We start from the raw sequence: 21356 nt of genomic DNA on the forward strand, positions 1-21356 counted from the left end.
GCCAGCAGCAAATCCTCCAGTAAATTACCATCCAGCTTAATTATAATATATGCAAAAATGCTGAAAGAGCAAAGCCCTATAACCAATAGATATGACAATAATGATGAAAGCAGGATAAAGAAAGTACAACTACAAGGATGTTGGCTATGAGAAACTAAAAGCTTGTTTGATCAAATTGTTAGAAAATAGTCTAGGTTGTTCTGAAACGACTTTATCATATCCTGAGATGCATCTGGAAGTAACATAAGAACCTACTCTTTAGAATTTGACATCCCCAAAGGTAAGTAAGTGCAGGTTCAGATTTCATATCAACTTAAGAACCAAAGTAAATAGTTGGCTGCAAATGCAATAAACCCTAATGTTTCATTTACCATCAAACCATAAAGATTTGGTGGAATTTATTTAGAACTTTTTTCTAGTCAGGAAATATTGTTCTTAAAGAGTTTCAACTCAACTCAGAAAAGGCCCAGGTTTTTTTTATAGTAAAATATGGAAAAATCGACTAGAATATTGCAATCACACCAACATGAGTTACTAATTTTTTTTTTTTGGTAAATACTAAAGCTCAGAGCTTTTACAAAACCTCAATTTGAATGTTCACACTCGTGTCGTCTAAAAATGGATCATATACCATAAACATGGTAGCAAGCTCATATGAGCAATCCACCAACAGGTTTTCTAATCCCTAAACCCTGACTTATCACTGTCTATCACATATTTGTTTGGAGCATCAAGCCCTTGGAATATGACTGCAGAGATGCATCTATAGAGATGGTTAGAGGGTATGCAACCATGTTAGAGATGGTTTGGAGGAAAAATCAAGCCAAGGAAGCAAGGTGACACAATTTAGAAGCAATACTCAAGAGTTGGAATTAAATTATGGACTATCTTCCATTAGTTTTTGATGATTGTAAGTATGGTTTTGAAGCTTAAGAATTCAGAAATTCAGTGCATCAAAAGGTGTGTGAATCGGAGTTGAAATGAGAGAGATACGACCATTTGAAACAGAGCTACACAAAGTTCAAAGTCCAATTTGAAAATTTAGAATCCAACCATGCAAGGAGAGAGATTTGGAACTCTTTCAATTCTTCTTCAATAAAGCTTTAGTTTTTCTTTCGTTTCTTTTCCATTCTTTTCTAATTGATTTTCTTGGCAACCAAACATGGTTTGTAAGTAGAAATCCTCCACCATGTTTGACTAGTATGTGATTCAAAGAAAGAAGCAAGGGAGATGGATAACCCATATGAGGAATGTGTTGAAGGATGATAAACTTTAAACCTAAACTCTTTAATTTTCCATTTTCATTATGATTGAATGATGCTTAACTTGGTTTGAATGATGCTTGATCACCTTTTGATCATTAGATAACTCCTTGTGATTGATTCTAAGTAATTTCTCTCAATTAAGTGATAATCAATGCTTAGCTTGGTTTGAATGATGCTTGATCGCCTCTTAATTGATTGCATACAAGATTGAGATGAATCTCATGAATGAATCTAAGACTTGAATGTCAAAACGAGAAATAAAGATTAGGGCTGATTTAAAATACTTTTGAGATCTAAATTAAATTGTCAAATCAAAGTTCCAATTTAAATTTGATCTTAAGATGATGCGGTTTAATCTTGGATCGACTCTTTGATCCTCAAAGTAGAAAAAAGATTACTCGCTCTCAAAGATTTAAAATAAAACTTGTGATCCTCTGGATTTTTTTTTTTTTTTTTTTTTTTTAAGCTTTCATTCAACATTTTAGCAATCATATTTCATTCTTGTTCATTTAAAATAGGATTTTGTTTAGGTAAAGCAAATAATTGATTTTTTAACCTAAAAGCAACCAAACACAACAGTGTTGATCCCAAAAGATGACAACCTGTATACTATAAGCCACCTAAAAGCAACCAAACACATTAGTGTTGATCCCAGAGGATGACAACCTGGATCCTACAAGTTGTGATAATTCTATTTTTTTATCAGGGTTATCACATATTTTAGGCTTTAGTAATTTATTAGAACAAAGATTTGTGGTCATACATGCACACAAATATGGAGAGGTGGTTACTTATTCAACCCAATTCCTAATCTAACTGGATTTGAGCATTAAAACTTCCAAATCACACCTTCAGACTTGGTCCATCAATTAATCTAGACATCTCCCTGGCATTTTCATGCATTTACTTGTTGGTAGTTGGCAATTTTGATTGTAAAATAGCTTTAGTTCACAGAACTTTCAAATGAACATCAAATTGTACATATTTTAAGACTCTGACAGCAGACATATGCAACAGAAAATGAAGTGATCAATCTGCAAAAGCCTGACCTGCAAGTGATCAAAACTTCTTTCAATGACTTCCACTAAACAAGGGAAGTATGCTAGTAGTTGAGGCACCATTGAGGGAGCATTTGAAAGTATAGCTTCCCATAACTGCACAATTATATAAATTGCCTTTAGCATATATAAATATTTCATGTACATATAGATCTATTAAAACGTGATGGCAACCAGTAAAATAATCAAGATCAAACTGGTGGGCTGACCTGCAAGCTGTCCTCCAAAAGATTCAGTTCGTCTGGACTATTTATATCAATGCCCTTTTGCAGAATGGGTAATATGAGGTTGTAGCAAATGGGTGATTGAAAGCCAAGTGCAGTCACAAAGCTCCGTAGTGCAATAAGAAGTTGAATTTGTAGAAGACTTTCACCAGAAGATTCCTCCCAGACCTTATCAAATATACAGAAATGAGTACTTTCCTTTAATGAAAAGAATGAATGTTCTATTTTTTTCCCCTGATAATAAACAGCCAATCACTATCCTGAAATACTGCTAAGGTCGCATTAAGAATTGACTATTGTATCTGTAGGTTGCTTGGGATGATCAGCAGAACTTATGGAACCACACAAATTCACCATTGTAGCTCACTTTGTGGTTTAATATATCCATTTAATAACTGAGAAAATACAAAATCCACCCAACTCAGGCCAATAATTCAGCATGGTAAAATAAAATAATGATGAATTTTAAAATATGTGCAAACTACAACTCTAAGAAAAAATCCAACTTTCAAAACACTGAATTCAATAAAATAAAAGATGTTTGAAACATATAAAAAAGGAAAAAAAAAATCATAACTAGGATGTTTACTAGCAAGAAAACTCTAGTGCTAGAGGAACAGAGAAGGAAATATTAATGACAATCAGAATTTAGTTAATAAAAGAGATTTGGGACTCTAAAATGCCTCCTAAGGGACCATCCTTTGCCTGGAAGTTGGTGTGGAAAAGATTTCTAATGATAGACCATTGCATGAGCCTATTAAGCGTGCTTGGACTTTAGTTAAATTTGCTGCCCATGCTAATAAAAAGAGAGCAAGTTCCTTCTTGTGAAAGTAGGCATTAGATATTAACACTTAAGTGAAAAAGATAGAAGTAAAAACAATTGATACATTACCTTTTGAAAAAATTGCACCAACTTGTCGGCAAATGTAATGACTTCATTTCCTCTTCCAATAAGAGTAGAGATCAAATTCAAAACCTGAACCTGAATATAAATGAATGGAACTTGTCAAAAAGGCTGCTTATCAGGAAAAGATCTATTTATAAATAAAAAATAAATTAAAAAAAGAGAGATTCATCATCGAATAACAAATTATCCAAATTAAAATTTTTTCATTCTATTCCAAATCCAATCCATTGTTTGTTTCTGTACATTAACAGGACAGGAAGCACCACTAATAGATACCATATACACCAGTTAACAAGCAATTTGATTAGTTAGTATGGTGTTGTAGAGATGAGAAAGACTCCACTCATTCACAAAATAAAAAGTGGGATGGATAGTTAGTGCACATAAAGAGTAGACCAAAATTCTGGAAATTTTATTTAGCGTTGATAACACTGATGAAATAGTCCATCTGGACAATCTGCACAGTAATCACAAAGAAGTTTAAGGATCTATATAATTTATTCACAGTTGATTCAGCCAATACTATGAACCTGCATTTAACAGAGAGCATTGAAAATTTACAAAATTGTGAACAATAACAGTCAACTCAACAACATAGCTCTGAAATTACACATGCAGGACAAATCAACATAGAGAATAAACAACACAGATCAGCACAGATGTTTGGACAACCCCCCAAATGGTAGTCTGAATCATAATTTTCTATGTTTGCCCAATAGGCAATATGGGATCAATGATGATTGGTGGGGTCATGAAAAAAATTCAGATTGCAATTTTTTTTTTTTTTTTCAATCAGAAACAAAAGATTTATTAATTATAGAAAAGGTACAAGGGAAGGATGAGAGGTCCTCCCCCACAAAATACATGATACTAATCAAAATAAGACTAAACACCTCCACTACACAAGGAGAACTATACACAAAGGCATAGGCTACTTAAAGGATATACAAATCCCCTCAAAACCGGACTCAATTCCTCTATGTTTGCCCAATAGGCAATATGGGATCAATGATGATTGGTGGGGTCATAAAAAAATTCAGATTGCAATTTTTATTTTTTTTTCAATCAGAAACAAAAGATATATTAATTATAAAAAAGGTACAAGGGAAGGATGAGAGGTCCTCCCCCACAAAATACATAATACTAATCAAAATAAGACTTAAAAACCTCCACTACACAAGGAGAACTATACACAAAGGCATAGGCTACTTAAAGGATATACAAATCTCCTCAAAACCGGGCTCAATTCCTCTCAATGTTATCCTCCCCCCTCCCTCTTCAAAAGCTAACCAAATTGAATAACTTTAAGTGTAACACCTTTAAGGTGATAATACAAGAGGCCCACAAGGAGGAATAAAAATGAAGTAGATCTCATATCATCTCTTCCATTCTCCCCTTTTTCTCAAAGATCCTAGTATTTTCCTCTTGTCACACAATTCAAAGCATAGTGAGGCATACAATTTGCCAAAGGGCCTTGCCTTTGATGGAACTCCCCAAACATCTAAATGAGATGGTCATCATATCACATATACTCCTAGGTGGAACCCAATCCATCTTGGCTAGACCGAAAATCTTATGTCAAAGCCCAAATGTTAATGGGGCAATGTAGAAAAAGATAGTTGATTCATTCCCCACTTCCCATGCATAAAATGCACCAACAGAAACTAACAAAGCTTATAAGGTCTTCTCAACTATAGCATGTCATTGGTGTTTACCTTCTTGTGCACTATTAACCAAGCAAAAGCCTAAACCTTTGAAGGGGCTTTTGATTTCAATAAAAATTTGGCTGCAAAGAATGGGATTGGATAATAACTCCAACAAGGCGAAGAAAACTTTTTTTTACTGAGAATGAACTTGAAGAAGACAAAGACCAAGCTCTTGAATATGCGGCAAAAGGAGACAAGTGCACAGAAGAGAGTGATGACATGAATCTTTCAAGGTTTTCAATTTCCATGGCAATAAGATTACGATAGAAGTTAAGGTTCCAAGAAGGTGAAAAGGAATTACCAAGGAGGACTAATATGGTGAGATTTTTTTTTTTGAAAACCAAGGAACCTTCCATGGTCAGGCCCTTAGGACTCCCCATGCGGACCCAAACCTCGGGGTGCTAATCACCTCGAAACAACCAACGCCAGATAAATTTAGGGTATCATTAGTGGCGGGATTCGAACCCAGGACCATGTGCCACTTATTGGGACCACACTTCCTAGTGTTCGTCCTAACCAAATGGCCTACCCTGGCAGGTCTGATATGGTGAGATTTTTAACTATGATAACTCTATAAAGACCTTAAAATTGAGAACACAATGGTTTATTTCCCCACCACAAATCTTCCTAGAAATGAATTCTCTCCAAATCACCCACCACAAAGCAAGTATATGAAGAAAAGCCTTAAAAAACTTGTGCAATAACCTTCCAAGGGCACCTATGTGACCATCTAACCAAAATGTTGGCATCCCATCCATTAGAATGTGTTCCATAAATGCTCAAAATAACCCAATGTCAAAGGTCATAATTATCCCTATAGAACCTCCAAAGCCATTTCCCTAAAAGACCACGATTTCTCGTAAAGTCTCCAATCCTTAAACCTCCTTACTTCTTTGGCCAACACACAATGTCCAATTGATAAGATGATCATTTTTACTCTCCTCAATCTTGACCAAATAAAATCCCTTTGCACTTTCTTAATCTTTAAGGTTACTGATGTTGGAATCTTGAAAAGAGATAAGAAATAGCCAGGGATGTGAGATAAGCATGACTAGATTAGAATTATCCCCCCCGACGCAAAGACAAAAAGGCCTTTTTCCACCCATCTAGTCTCCTCGAGATTCTATCAACCACTAGATCCCAAAATCCACTTGCTTTCAAATCCCCTCCTAAAGAAAGACCCAAATAAGATAAAGGTCATCTTGAAACTTTACAGTCAAGCATCAAAGTCAACCTAGATACTAGATCCTGGCTTATTATTTTAATAGAAAAAGAGTGTTCATCTCCAAATTGATCTTAAGCCTTGATATTTGCCCAAAAACTAAAAGGATTAGCTTGAGGTTTAGCAGAATTTCCGAAAAGGCTTCAGCAAAGAAAATGGTATCATTTGCAAATTGTAAAAGAGACTCTAATCTTATCACTACCCACTATGAAACCCTTTAATAAACTACTTTCCTTTGCTTTAATCATCATCCTACTTAGGATATCCACTACAATGGTGGAAATGAAAGGAGAAAAAGGATCTCTTTGTCTTAAACCTCTAGTTGCCTTCACCTAACCTTTGGCATTTCCATTTACTATGATAGCAAAACTCGTCAACGACAAGCAACCCCTCATTCAAGATCTCCATTTTGTATTGAAACCTTTTCTCTTTAGCAAATGATCTAAAAAACCTTGGTTCACATCGTAGGCCTTTTCAAAATTTATTTTGAATACTAGCCCTTCCTCCCCTAAATACCTTTTCTCGTTTACCACTTCATTGGCAATCAAAACACCATCCAAAATTTGTCTCCCCTCAACAAAGGCTCCTTAGGAAATGTAGATGGTTTCATGGAGAACTCTATTTAAGTGCCCTAATAAGACCTTAGCTATAATCTTATACAAACCTTATCTCAAGCAAACTTAATATACATTGTTGGCCTATTACCTAACAGAGTAAGCATTTGAGTCAATTGATAACTTAACAGAGAATTCTCCAAAGACACATGGATTGGTTGGTTGTTAAGGTTGATGTCCTAATTTGATAGTAGGTTTGAATGAGGTAGTTGATTTTGGTTGTAGTAATCTTCGAATGGAAGAGGATTCAGCCATTGTTCTCTTGAGTGTCTTGGGACAAGTTAAGGCTCCAAAAATTGGACTCTCGGATTTTCAAGTGCATTGATCTTTCAAGGGACATGGGTTGCTCATTCACCTAAAAACCTAGGTTGCCTAATTAGGATGACATTTATGTAGGATTAACCTTAAGGAGGTTGTTTATAATCAAACAATTAAAATAGAAGGTGGATTTAAAGAAATTGTTCATGAGTTATCAATAGGCAAAACACAAACTAAACCGTATGACAATCAAAAAAGAAGTTAAACAAAGAATGCTCAACCATGGTTATTGGGACCAAGTAGCAATTTATGAGCTACTATACATAGTTCTTCAAATCGTGGATTTAGAAGTTTTTCGCACAATGCCCTTTATGTATGAGTTAGTTTGTGTGATGAAAACTAACATCAACCATTTAAGGTCTACATCTTAGATGTTAAACATTATCAATGAAAGTTGGGATAAAACACCAAGTCATCCACTTCATTCAACAAGTAATTCTATTTACTACTAAATTATTAACTACCATCCATCTCAATCTTTTGTGAGTTTCGAACATAATCACATATTAACTTTCTCCTAAGAGTCCTAATTGTATTTAACTTTTGTAGCATACTTCCTCAACCCAAAATTCCAACTCAAAGATGGGGTTAATAGAGATCCCCTACTACTTCAAGTCATCCATGACATATTTACCACATTAAACCCACCCTGCTACTAAAGCCCTTCCTCGATTTGGAAATGAGGGAACTTTGATAGTGTTACATTACAAACTCATTCAAATTACAATTTCCTTTGTCATTTTACTTTCAAATTAGCTAAATGTTTGATATTATCATATTGAATGTGTAGTTTCCATTTTTTTGAGATGTCAAGAAAGGATTCGATGATCGAGTTGCAATCGCAACAAGGATAGAAATGGATTTGGATGAGTACTTTTGTCAATAGAAAAAATAGAATGCTAAAATCAAAATACTTTGATTATCATTCTTGTACTAATGTATGTATTCATGACATTTATTTGTTTGTAGTTGAATAGTGGCGATTCATGTAGAAGAACAATAACCTATATTAAGGAATTTGGCTATTCTAATCCTATCACAAACTACATCATCTTCAACCTACAAGAGAAATTAGAGCATATTTGCCCTAACCCACACAAAATAACGGGATCATCTCGCCTACTCTAAGCTTCAATAATTAGTTTTTTGTTATTAGAACATGAACCTAAAGTTATGAGATATGGACGTAGAAAATGATAAAGTTGCAAAAAAAAATAATTCATTGATATGCTAGACAATTCAACTAAGAAAAAATAAGAAGAGTACAATCAGATGTTCTAGTGAATCAGACCCGCACACTTAGATGATAACAACAGAAATCCCGACCCACAAAATTGCCTCACATGTTCGTGATTCAAGTTTTGATGTTGAAAGAGTGTTGTTTGAAGAAGTTCATAGTGAAAGTCAAAGCAACACACGACAGATTCATTTTAGTAAGCGATGCAACCATCCACACAACTTCCTTATGTTAGTGTTTTTTTTTTTTTGATCAGTAAGTAATATATGTATTGATAAAGAGACGCTAAAGAAGCGACTCAAATAGTTACAGTATAGAAAAAACGACTCACCCCCTTACAAAAGAACCCACCCCTCTATGAAAGCACAAAAAACCCTCTTCTTTAATACATGCACACCCAATCTATAAAATCTAATAAGGTCGAAGGACCATCTTTTATCCACACTTTGGTTTCCGACCATAGCAAATACACAAAGGAAATTTTCAGCTTTTGTATAGATAGCACCCCGTCCTCAAAAGCAATTGAATTTCTAGCCTTCCAAATGACCCAAAACAAGCATAATGGTCCCAAAAGCCACGTCACCTTCCTCTTCTTACCCATAATGGAACCTCTCCAACCTATTAGAGTTTCCTTAACCGAATGCGGAAAAACCCAAGAGACTCCAAAAAAAGAGATTTTGATTGACATGAGTATCTTCCCTCTAACTTCCTCTACTAAAACCTCAAACGCCATGAGTACTTCTGGTTCTAATTATGATTCCTAAAGAGGAGGGGAAGCTAATGATGGAGATGATGATGAGGATGGAAATGATCGAGAGGATGTTGGACAACAATCTAAATGTCAATATCTATTGAGCACATTTACTAGTGCAACCAATTTCACATGCTGCATGTAAGAAGAAGACCATGGCTCTAGAAGAGTTAGTCCAAGCATGGTAGCTATTTCAAAAAGTCATCTAAAGGGAGGAGACAACAAAGGATGGCAGCATTTGATGAGAACTTCTTTTCTGGCAGCTTTGAGCCCATGAGTATATAGACTCGACATAGTGACTCATCAAATGAGGTTAACGTTTATCCTCCTCATGTAATGAGTTATGGCCAACCTTACCCAAATTATGTAATGGGTTAGAGTTCAACATCTCATGACTATCATATATTTAACTATCCTTCTACATAAATGCCATATGATGTTCCAGATCAGATGCAAGGAGGATTTCAAACAAGTGCATAAGTGAACTCCAAGTTTCCATCCATGAAGAGGTGATGGGCAAGACTCAAGAGACCTATGCATGACATGTTCGTAATTACAATCAACATTATGCAAACTATATGTCATGATATCAAAATTATCTCCATCAAGATATGATTCCTTCATTCTCCAGTGTCATGGCACCACATTGGTCTTCATTTTAGTATCAAAAGGAACCATTACAACATATTTTGTAAAAACTGTTGACATTTAATGGGATCAAATATTTACTCCAGATTAATATTAAATGCACACTCTGAAAATACATATTTCTTAGCAGCACGTATGAAATTATCGTCTAATATCATAAATTATAGCATAAATACATTGTTCTCTTCGATAAAACAATTTTAATGCATATTATTACTTCTTTATTATTTATTGGAGTTTTTACCAACATTTTTGAGTTTTGATCAATTTCCATCCCACCACTCTAAAAATACATGATTGATAAATTCTCTATTGCCTTGCAGATGACACGCCACTTCAGACTAAAAGCTTTGTAAGGCTTTCTTAGCCTTTACTTTTAGTGGAGCTTTGGATTTTTCAAATGAAATTTGCCAGAATACAAGGAATGAAATTGGTGAAAGAAGATATGGCATTAGAGAAGAAACTAACTAAGAACTTTGAGAAAGAACTAGTTGAGAACAACTAGGCAATACTCTTCAAACTAAAGTATATGGCTACAAACCAGAAAAAAACAAGAAATAAAAATAATGAATCCATGGAAAATATCATTGATTATTACACATTTATTCGAGTATTTCATTGCATATAGTTCCATATTCTACACATCTTATTTGAAAAACAAAATATATTCTAAGAAATTTGCAACTAATAAGGTGTGTCCATTGTGATATTTTAGAATATGCACACCATTCTCATGCAATTCATTTCAATGCTGAAAATAAGGCATGGGGAACAACTTTTTGCACTGATTTTTTTCCATAGTAAAACCACACTAGCCATACACATGAAAATGCAATAAAAAAACATAAACCATCATATGTAATAACTGTATTAGAATTGGAAAAGGGTCATGCTGTTAAGAGAGAGAGCGAGAGAGTGCGAGAGCGAGGGTGAGGGCGATGGCGACGAGGGAGATAACCAAACGGAGAAACGGAGGAAACGGCAAGGAAAGAGTTTCGGGGTGGAATCAAAGGTCTTTGAAGTAGAGTTGGAGAAGAGAAGAGGTAAAACCCTACTCTTCATTGTGGAAAGCAAAAGAGGGGTTTTTTCATGGGTTAGATTGGGGCCGGCAAGCGCTGGGATTTTTCTGGAAGGGTTGGACCAGTGCGTTAAGGATGGGAAAGACGACAAATGGGAGAAGGGTTGGAAGGAAAAGGGGAGAAGTTACTCCATGGTGCGCGAAGTCAACAAGGCGGGGAGCTTTATCCGATTAGGGGTTGTAGATGCGGAGGAGAAAAGATACAACATTTGTATCCCGAGAGGCAGAGGGGGAAGGGAGGGATGGTCAGCTATGGTAGAGGTTGTACGGGATTTGATCGCGAGGATTGACAGAAGGGAGGAAAAAAAGGAAGAGTAGATCCCTGAAAGAATGCAAGCTGAAATGGGGAAGAGATGGGGGAATAGGGATCGTCTTTTGGTCAGAATGGAGGTAGAGGGAGAGAAAATTAGCAGGAATGTGAATAGATTGGAGCACTGCTTAGTCGAAAAATGGAACCCTAGGGTAGCAGGAGGAGAGGATCTGGCGAGGTTGGGGTGGCTGATGGCGAGCGTTTGGGGGCTGAAAGGGAAGCTTGGTTTGGCTTGGATGGAAGAGGGTCAGGCCCTCTTAGAGTTCGAACTTGCGGTAGAAGCCAGGAAAGTTATTGCCGCCAGGAAAAGGTCGGTGGGTAGGATTCAGGTTGAACTGGAGCTTTGGAGTCCAAGTCTCGGGTGTTTGGAAGAAGGGGAAATAAGAGAAGAAGTTTGGGTGAGGGTTAAGGGCTTGCCATTATCGCTCTGGGTCCCGACCATTCTGCGAAGGGTGGGGGATGAGTGCGGTGGCTTTGTAGCCATGGATCCTTCGACGGAAAAAATGGAAAACCTCCGGTGGGCTAGGATCTTGGTGAAAACAAAGAGAGGTGAGTTGCCAAGTTCATTAGTAATTGGAGTCGAAGGGATTTATTATAACCTTCCTCTTTGGTGGGAGGTGCTGCCATCGATTAGACAAAAGCCGGAGGGTCACCGGGGCTCAATAGATCGTGGCAGAGGAGAGGTCAAGGGCGACGGAGGCGCACGCACTGGCCGGCGAGTGGAAAAGTGGGGTAGCGCAGGGCTCGAGGCGCTATCACGAACAGCTAACGGGATGGAAGGGCAAATGGATGGGACGGGTAAGGTTTCATCTGTGGGCCGGATCCAATTCGGGTAGATGATCCGGCCCTTAGTGGGTGGGACGGAAGATGGACCGCCCTTGGTTGGGCTTACTGAGAACAATCTGGGCTTGAGGAGGGCTGAGAGGCCTAGTCCGCAAATCTTCTCTGAAGGAGTAATTTCAAAAGGGGCTGGAGTTGGTGGGGTTGGGCCTGCGGTTGGGTCGAAAGGTTCTAAAGGAAAGGAGAAGGTCTCAGAGGAGGAGTTTAGGCCACGATTTGGGCCTAATATGGTCTAAAGAAAGAGCAGCGGGCCGTTATTGAGCCACTTTAAGGATCCTGGGGTGCAGCCTGGTGGGCCTTCAGTCACGAGGAGAAAAGGCCCGGTAGAGGTTCAGTTTAATAAAGGCCCGGTGGGGATCTTAGCCCAACCTGGGCCTTGTGGAGAAGCCAATTTTGAGCTGGAGTTTCTAAGTGTGCGGGAAAAGGAAGTTGAGAGAGTCCAGCAAGTAGACTTCCACTTCTTGTTGACAGACAGTGCCCTAGTGGAAGAAGTCTCGAGGTATGGGTCTCTTTCAATCTTAGGGGGTTTAAGGGACTCGGGGACTCCTTTTCATTCTTCTTTGTTTTCGCTTGGTCGGACTCCAGAGGGGGAGTTCTTTGATCTTTCTGGGGTGTTAAGGGAGACGTGCCAGAATGGAAGTGTGTCAAATTGTCAAGACGCTGCTAGGCCTAGTGAGAATGGCAATGACTACTGGGAGTTGGTTGAGTTTAATGGTCCTATCTCAATGGCAAGGGATTTGGAGGGGGGGTCATCCCAATATGAGTTCCAAGAAGGAAGGGGGGAAGGGGCCCTGAATCGGCAAGAAAGTAGCCTAGTAAGGTTCAACCAATTCCTGGGATTTTCGACTGAATGACTGGAAAAGGACATATTAAGTTTCTTGGTCAAAATCAGGAAAAGGAGGGAAAAGATCCACAGCAAAGGACTACTGGAAAAATCGAGATTTGAAAGGGAGTTAAAGAGATTGGAATGCTTAGTCAACTATGAGGGGGATGGTAGAAGGAAATGTCCTCTTCAGGGCAAAGGGGTGCAGTCAGTGGTTGTCCAATGAACCTCAAGCTGTTGAGTTGGAATGTGAGGGGAGCGCACGAAAGCACGAAAAGGAAAGTAATTAAATCGGTAATCAGGAAGCAGAAGGTGGATTTGTTCTGCATTCAGGAGACAAAAGTTCAAGTTATGTCTGACAGGGTGGTGAGTAGTTTAGGGTCTGGAAGATTCTTAGATTGGAAGGCCTTGGATGCTTGTGGTTCGGCTGGAGGTATTTTGATTTGTTGGGATAAAAGAGTTCTGGATTTGTTGGAGTAGGAGGAGGGGCAATTTTCGTTATCCTGCAGATTCAGAAAAGTGGATAATGGGGTGATTTGGGTATTCACGGGTGTTTATGGCCCGTTTACCAGAGTTGAGAGGGAGTGTTTGTGGAAAGAAATTGGGGCGGTTAGAGGAATTTGGGAGGGGCCTTGGTGCCTTGGGGGTGACTTCAACATCATCCTCTCTCAAAGTGAAAGGAGCAGGTAAGGGAGAATAACCTCAGCTATGAGGAGGTTTGCGCAAGTTGTAGACAAGCTAGGCCTCGTGGTCTTACAACTACAAGGGAGAGCTTTCACGTGGAGTGGGGGTCTGAATAGCCAATCAAGGGCTAGGCTAGATAGATTTCTGGTAACTCCTTGCTAGCTTGACTAGTTTAGTAGGGTGAGACAACGAAGGTTGCCTAGGCCGACCTCGGATCATTTCCGAGTGTTACTTGAGGGGGGTTGCCTTAGAAGAGGGTCTGCCCCTTTCAGATTCGAAAACATATGGTTCAAAGTCGAGGGGTTCAAAGATTTAATCTGTAATTGGTGGAGGGGGATAGAGGTCAGTGGTAGCACCAGCTTTAGATTGTCTGCAAAACTGAAGGAGTTGAAGTAGAAGCTTAAAGTTTGGAATAGGGAGGTGTTCGGGAATCTGGAATGTAACAAGGAGGCAGCGCTCCAACAAGTGGAGTATTGGGATAGGGTGGAAGGTGAGAGAAGTTTGACAGTGGAGGAATTAGCTTGTAAGAAGGAAGCCAAGGAGGGATATGCCAAGTGGGTAGATCTGGAAGAAACACATTGGAGACAGGCGTCACGGGAATTATGGTTAAAGGCAGGGGATAGAAACACGGGATATTTCCACCGAATGGCTTTTGCTCATAGAAGAGCCAACTACATGGACAGAATTAAAATAAATGGGGTAAGGCTAATAGAGGAGCGAGAAATTAAGGGGTAATGAATGCCTTTCAACAGCAGTTTTCAGAAAGTTCAGAGTGGAGGGCAAACATTGGAAGCCTTCAATTTAATCAAATCTGTTTGCAAAAAGCGGAGATGTTGGAGCTCCCCTTCATTGAGGGTGAGGTCCAGGCGGCTTTGATGGATATGAATGGGGATAAAGCCCCAAGCCCTGACGGTTTCACTTTGTTATTCTGGCAAAGTTGTTGGGAATTTGTAAAGGAGGAAATTTTAGAGATGTTCAAGGAGTTTTATGACCAGAATGTTTTCCTCAAGAGTCTCAACAATACCTTTCTGGTGTTGTTACCAAAGAAAGGAGGGGCCGAGGAACTAGGGGACTTTAGACCCATCAGCCTTTTAGGGGGGCTCTATAAGCTGTTGGCTAAGGTGTTGGCCAACAGGCTTAAGAAAGTGATAGGAAAAGTGGTCTTCCCTTATCAGAACGCGTTTGCCACGAAAAGACAGATTCTAGATGCCTCTCTTATAGTAAATGAAGTGATTGACGCATGGAATAAAAGGGGTGAGAATGGGTTAATCTGTAAGCTAGATATTGAGAAGGCCTATGATAGTATTAATTGGCAGTTCCTGTTGAAGGTTATGGAAAAAATGGGGTTTGGCTCAAAGTGGCTGAGGTGGATGTGGTGGTGTATCTCCACTGCTAAATTCTCAGTCATGGTGAACGGAGCCCCAGCTGGTTTCTTCTCTAGCTCAAAAGGGTTGCATCAAGGGGACCCCCTGTCCCCCTCTCTTTTTGTCATGGGGATGGAAGTGTTGAGCGTTCTAATCAGAAGGGCTATGGAAGGGGGATTTATTTCAGGGTGTAAAATTCAGCGCGGTAGAGGGCGGGCTGTCCAAGTTGCTCATTTGCTCTTTGCTGATGACACAATCGTTTTTTGTGAGGCAAAGAAGGAGCACTTAACGAATTTGAGTTGGATTCTGTTTTGGTTTGAAACCGCTTCAGGGTTAAGAATCAATTTGGCTAAAAGTGAGATCATTCCAATAGGGGAGGTGGAAGAGGTGGATGAGTTGGCTGTGGAGTTAGGGTGTAGGGTGGGGAAGCTGCCTGTAGTGTACTTGGGGCTGCCTCTGGGGGTGTCAAATAAGGCTGTCTCTAGGTGGGATGGGGTAGAAGAGAAAGTGAGAAGGAGATTTGCCCTTTGGAAAAGTCAATATATCTCAAAGGGCGGGAGAATCACTCTAATTAAGAGCACAATGGCAAGCATGTCAGTGTATCAGATGTTCCTCTTTCGAATGCCCATTTCTATGGCAAGGAGATTAGAAAAACTGCAAAGAGATTTTTTTTTGGGGGGGAGGAGGGGAACTTGGAGAGGAAAGCTCATCTTGTCAATTGGGAGATGGTGTGTGGGGATAAGGAGAAAGGGGGGCTTGGAATAAGGAAGCTAACCCTTGTGAATAAAGCTTTACTTGGCAAATGGATTTGGAGATTCGCTTGTGATAAGAAGGTTCTATGGAAGCAAATGCTGGTGGCAAAGTATGGCCAAGAGGACTACGGTTGGAGGACCAAAAAGGTTGTGGGTGCGTTTGGGGTGGGGGTTTGGAAGGAGATTTTAAAGGAAGTTGGCTGGTGCTGAGAAAACTTGGCATTCAAAGTGGGAAAAGGTAATAAAATTAGGTTCTGGACTGACACTTGGTGTAGGGATATAGTGTTGTCCCAAAGGTTCTCGCACCTCTACATCTTGGCAGCTCATAGAAACGCGACAGTTGAAGAAATGTGGAACCAGAATTTTGGAGAAGGGGGCTGAAATTTGAGATTTATTAGGGATTTTAATGATTGGGAGGTGGAGATGGTAGGCAATTTGCTCCAGGAGTTGAGGGGATTAAGGATTACTTGGGAGGAAGATTCGGTTTTTTGGAAGGAAGGGGGAAGTGGGCAGTTTAGTGTGAAGGAAGCGTACAGCCGGTTGGATAGGCCTCTGGAGGTCGTCTTCCCAAAAAAAAAAATTTGGGTGGAGAGAGTTCCAACTAAAATTATGTTTTTTGCGTGGGAAGCCACTTGGGAGAAGATATTGACTCTTAATAAGCTTCAGAAAAGAGGATGGCAGCTTCCCAACCGCTGTTTTTTGTGTGCTTGTGAAGCGGAAAATGTGAACCACATCCTTATTCATTGTACAATGGCCAGAGTGTTGTGGGATTTAGTTTTGGGATTAGTTAGGGTTCAGTGGGTTTTTCCTAAAACTGTAAAGGAGGTTTTATATAGTTGGGGGGTGCTTTTGTGGGGAAAAAAAGGAAAAAGCTTTGGAATTCCATTCCGTTATTTATTTTTTGGACGGTTTGGAAGGAAATGAATAGACTAGCTTTTAGGGGGAGAGAGTTAGCAATTCAGAGGTTTAAATATTCTTTTTTATGTAACATTTGGGGTTGGGCTAAATTGTATATGGGTGAGGAGCCGCATTCCCTTATAGGATTCATGGAGTGGTTAGCCTCCAGATAAGGGGTGGTGAGTTTTTGGTCTTTTTGCTTATAAGGCCTTAGCTGCCTTGTATACGTCCTGTATACTATGGGGCTTTTTTGCCTTCTTTGAATGAAGTCTGTGCTTGCTTATCAAAAAAAAAAAAAAAAAAACATAAACCATCATAGCCAGGAAACGCAGACATTTATTTTATAAGCTAAAAGATTTTATAGATATTGACAAAGAAAACTGCACATCAAGGTACACAAGACATACAATGGGAACCAAAAGGCTTTTCCATAAAGAAAGAGAACACAAAAAAAGCTATGTCGGTTCTGACCTAATCTACAAAATCAATTAAAGGCATTATGTCTTCTTGTATGTACATGCTAACCAGGAAAGGCCAACATTAAAATTATTTTCAATTAAAAAGAAGGCGTTTGAAAGAAAAAAATGATGAAAGAAAAGAAAAGAAAAGATTTTTAATCACAATTAAAAAGAAAATACAAGCATATACTAAACAGCAAACTGTACAGGTGGTAATAGTTTACTTTTGAGTCAAATTCCTGGACTTCCTCAATCAACTTGAAACATAAATCCCAGCAGATTGGAAGAAGATCAGTAAAACCTTGCTCTGAAAAGTTCGCATCTTCAATATGAAAACATAGAGACCGACAGGCTGCCAGCTAAAACAATAGATGTACAACTTCAGTGATTGAACCATATAACAAATTTAGGTGGCATAACATATACAAAAGAAAAGTGAATTTATGCATCATACTCTAACAGATAGGTCTTTTTCCTGAAGCAATCTGATCAAGGCGCAATACACTGATCTCTTTGTGTCATCTTTAATCTGCAAAGAAAACAAGCATCAGAAAACAAAACATCTGATATAAAATTCCATACCATGAGTGTCTCCAACTTTCTTGAAACTGCCTTTGACATTGACACAGATACAATCACCCTAATCAATATTTTGGAAGCTTGAAATTTAAACCTATCATATTTTGTAATTTATTATTGAGAGAAGAATTTTTAAAAATAAATAAATGGGAAGACATAGAGGGTGTTTGATCAAATTTAATATTTAATGCATGATTAGTTAAAATGACTTTAACTTACATTATGACTTAATGGCTTAATAACTTAAGCATAATGTAAGTTAAAGTCATTTTAAGTCATCACGCATTAAATATTAAGTTTTATCAAACACCCTGATAGATTACCAATGAAACAACAGCCTGTCATTTTTCCTATCTAGAAAGGAGAATCATAAGCAGTCAAAATTTATGGAGAAAAGATGTACACCAACACTAAGAGACCCATGGCATGGAGGCCTTCCACCTTAAGGTTAAGTAGGAAGCTACCACATGAGGGAAAATGAGAACTCATGCTACAAATCTAAATTTATTGTTTTAATGGAAAAAATGAAACATTCAAAAAGAAGGAAAGATTTGCATATGTAAGCAATCATCAGCAACTTATCACCCGCCATCTCTCTCCTCCGTGCCTTTTTCTTTTTTTGATAAGGGAACAGAAAATATATTAATAGCGATAATAAATGAGTGGACCAAAGCACACACGATGTACAATAGGCACCAGTAAGCAAGTGAAAAGAAGAGAGAAAACAAAAACAACCACTCTCCCCTTACTTGGAGCTTAACCAATCAAAGAAACATATCATGGTCAATGAATAATCATCTATGTACCTTTTGACCCATTCTAAAAAATTACACATCAGAATATAGAACTGCTTGGTCCATCTATTCAACATCTTCAAACTATCCCCCATTTCTTTCTTCTCCTACAGTCCAAAATAAGCACAAGGGAGCAGCCCTCCAAGCTTTCTTTCCTTTCTTTCTCACAAAGGGCCCAGGTCAACTCAAGCAATTTCATCTTACAAAAGAGCATGTCACCCAAACTATTCCAAACAATGACATAATCCCCCATGTCTATTCAACTCATTTGAGAGGTTAAGGAGCAATGGGATTCATCCCGTCCCTCTCTCTCCTATGTGGAAGTTTTTGGTTAGTAGGACTCATCCACTGTTCCTTTAAAGGCATTTACTTGTTTAGTGTTATTCCTTTACCAGATGTCCCACTTTTATCAAGTTTGATTAGGAAAGACTGGGCAAAATGTTTACGTTGACACCAACAATAATTGGAGGCACAATTTCTTTCTCAAGTAATATAGAAGACTAAAAGCAACCATGCTAAGTTTGGATGGAACAAATGATTCTACAAGGAGTTCCATATAGCATGAAATAAAGGATTAGTATCTATTTGTCATGCATCCCCACATATTTTCAAGAAGCCTTCAGATAGTACACATATACTTTTTATAGGATATGCACACACATGTTTCACATAAATGAAATCCACAAAAAACTATAAGTTCATGTATTACATTGCAAAGAAAATAATGTTACCTCAGAAACCCATTGCCCCAGTATCAGTGCCACTTTCCGATGGATGATGCGCATATTTGGATGATCATTTGACAGTTCCAAAGATAAAGCACCATTAAACCTGCAAACAATAGTTTAAGTGGGTGGGGAATCACAGGTCACCACATTACATAGGAAACATAATCACATAATTAGCCCCATTTGGTAATGTAAATGCCTCCAATCAACTTCTTGTGACATCACAATGTCTAACAACATTTAAAAAAAAAAAATGAACTATTAGCTAAATTAAATGTGTAATAACCATACAATTTATGTCTTTCCTAAAATAGTAAATTTTCAACAAATGGCACTGAGATTTTTAACTAAGCAATCTGTACATACACATGTATGCAAATGACAAAGAAAAATAGGTTGAAAAAGAGAATCAAGGAAATCAAGTGGGAAAGAGCAAGTTAAAACCTAATGTACCAACTATAAACACTAGCATTAATCAACCAAATCAACATTATCCAGATGACCTAAATTTTGTATTAGCAGAATGGATTGTTTTACAATAATGTTCTTGCATATGCACAAAAGACACACACACACACACAGAGCTTAGCCCAGAACAAGCCATATCAATAATAGTATTGCTACATTAAATGAAAATATCATGATATTACATTAACCAGAATTCTCAGCTTCAACAAGGATCTTTAAATCATATTTTATGGGTGATTTGTGACATACGAAGATACATATCTAACAAGTCCTAAGACGATGGTGTTCACATGCATCTTTAAGGAATTACGACAGAATTATACAGAATGAAATCCTAAAATGGAGCTTCAACTACAAAAAGTATCTCCTCAATGAACCCCATAAAGGACTACCACCAACTCCGCACATGCAATATTATATTTCGCTGATATGAATGAAGGGATCTAACATGTAGATTGGTTACCAAGTGGAGTTTTTGAGAAGTTTAAGGACTACAGTTGCTGGAAATTTGAGTAATTTTTATAAAAGTTGGAATGATATATGTACTTCTGCAGCCATTTTGTATCTGTTGAAAGTCAACATTTCCTTCGGATATTGTTGTTTCATGATCATTTTTCCCACTGAACTTCTTGCTCTTAAGAGTTTTGTTCTTGTCTGCCCCTTCCCTTGGAGTCCATTAAACTCTCTGCTAACTTGATAGCCAAAGCAACTTCATTCCTCTCCCTCATAAGTTCATTCCAAGCCCTAGCTACTAAAAGCATTTCAAGGACAAGAGTTGATTCCTCAAGATCAAACCATATTGAAACTAGTCTCAAAGCAAATTCAAACAGAGTTTGAATTTTTTCAACATCAGGTATGATGAGAAATGAGAAGGTTTAAGAACTGTCTTGACAGCATAGTGCTACATTATACAATCTATTGATCTCATTCTTCCTCCTACATTTTGCCATCTATTTTGGAGTGCATGTTCAAGACATCGTTCGTTGAGTGCAGATGCAGGACTGTTAAATTTTTCAGGATTATAGAAGTTTCTTGAGTTATAGAATAAGATGAAAAGGTCAAGAAAGACTCAAAAAATAAAATAAAACAAAATAAAATTCTTAGCAATCACACCAAGAGCAGGATAGATAACCAGCCTGTCTTGAAAGTCATATTCCACTTATTCTTGGGTCTTGTTCTAACTTGGTAACGAAGACTCTTCAAATCAATTTTTGAAAAGACTGTAGAACCTGCCAGCATGTCTTAGCGTATCATTAAGTCAAGGTACCAAAAACTTGTATTTAAGTGTAATCTTGCTTATTGCATGATTATAAACACATATATGCCAACTATAATCCTTTTTACTGTGAGCAAAGCTGATACAGCATATGGATTATGGACTAAGACTTTCACAAATAAACCCCTACAAAAGCAACTCCTTAACATGCATATTGAGTTCTGCATGCTCCAATGGGTTCATAAGATATGCTGGGAGGCCAGATAATTGAGAAGTTGGCAGCAAATCAGTGGCATGTTGAACACTTGACATTGGTGGCAATTCATCATGTAAATCATGTGTGCACAACATTTAAAAAATCATATAGCAATTTGGACATGTCTAGAGGTATTACATACACAACCCCTTTTTTACT

General features: G+C 38.1%; 1 protein-coding gene across 3 annotated transcripts in view; it reads right to left on the reverse strand.

The window, feature by feature from the left end:
* Positions 1-21356, reverse strand: part of LOC100248949 (uncharacterized) — a 58683-nt gene that overhangs the window by 8220 nt on the left and 29107 nt on the right. For all 3 annotated transcript variants that reach the window (XR_009466382.1, XR_009466383.1, XM_059738927.1), the window contains exons 11-16: positions 19261-19360; positions 17611-17685; positions 17381-17515; positions 3440-3529; positions 2533-2715; positions 2315-2419 (exon numbers count right to left, since the gene is read on the reverse strand). Coding sequence is in view for 1 of the 3 variants with exons in the window: in XM_059738927.1 (XP_059594910.1) it covers positions 2315-2419; positions 2533-2715; positions 3440-3529; positions 17381-17515; positions 17611-17685; positions 19261-19360 (688 nt within the window). In the remaining 2 variants the exon portion in view is untranslated. The remainder of the gene's footprint in view (positions 1-2314; positions 2420-2532; positions 2716-3439; positions 3530-17380; positions 17516-17610; positions 17686-19260; positions 19361-21356) is intronic.

The sequence above is a fragment of the Vitis vinifera genome, chromosome 8, assembly GCF_030704535.1.
Source record: "Vitis vinifera cultivar Pinot Noir 40024 chromosome 8, ASM3070453v1".
In the NCBI taxonomy this organism is placed as follows: domain Eukaryota; kingdom Viridiplantae; phylum Streptophyta; class Magnoliopsida; order Vitales; family Vitaceae; genus Vitis; species Vitis vinifera.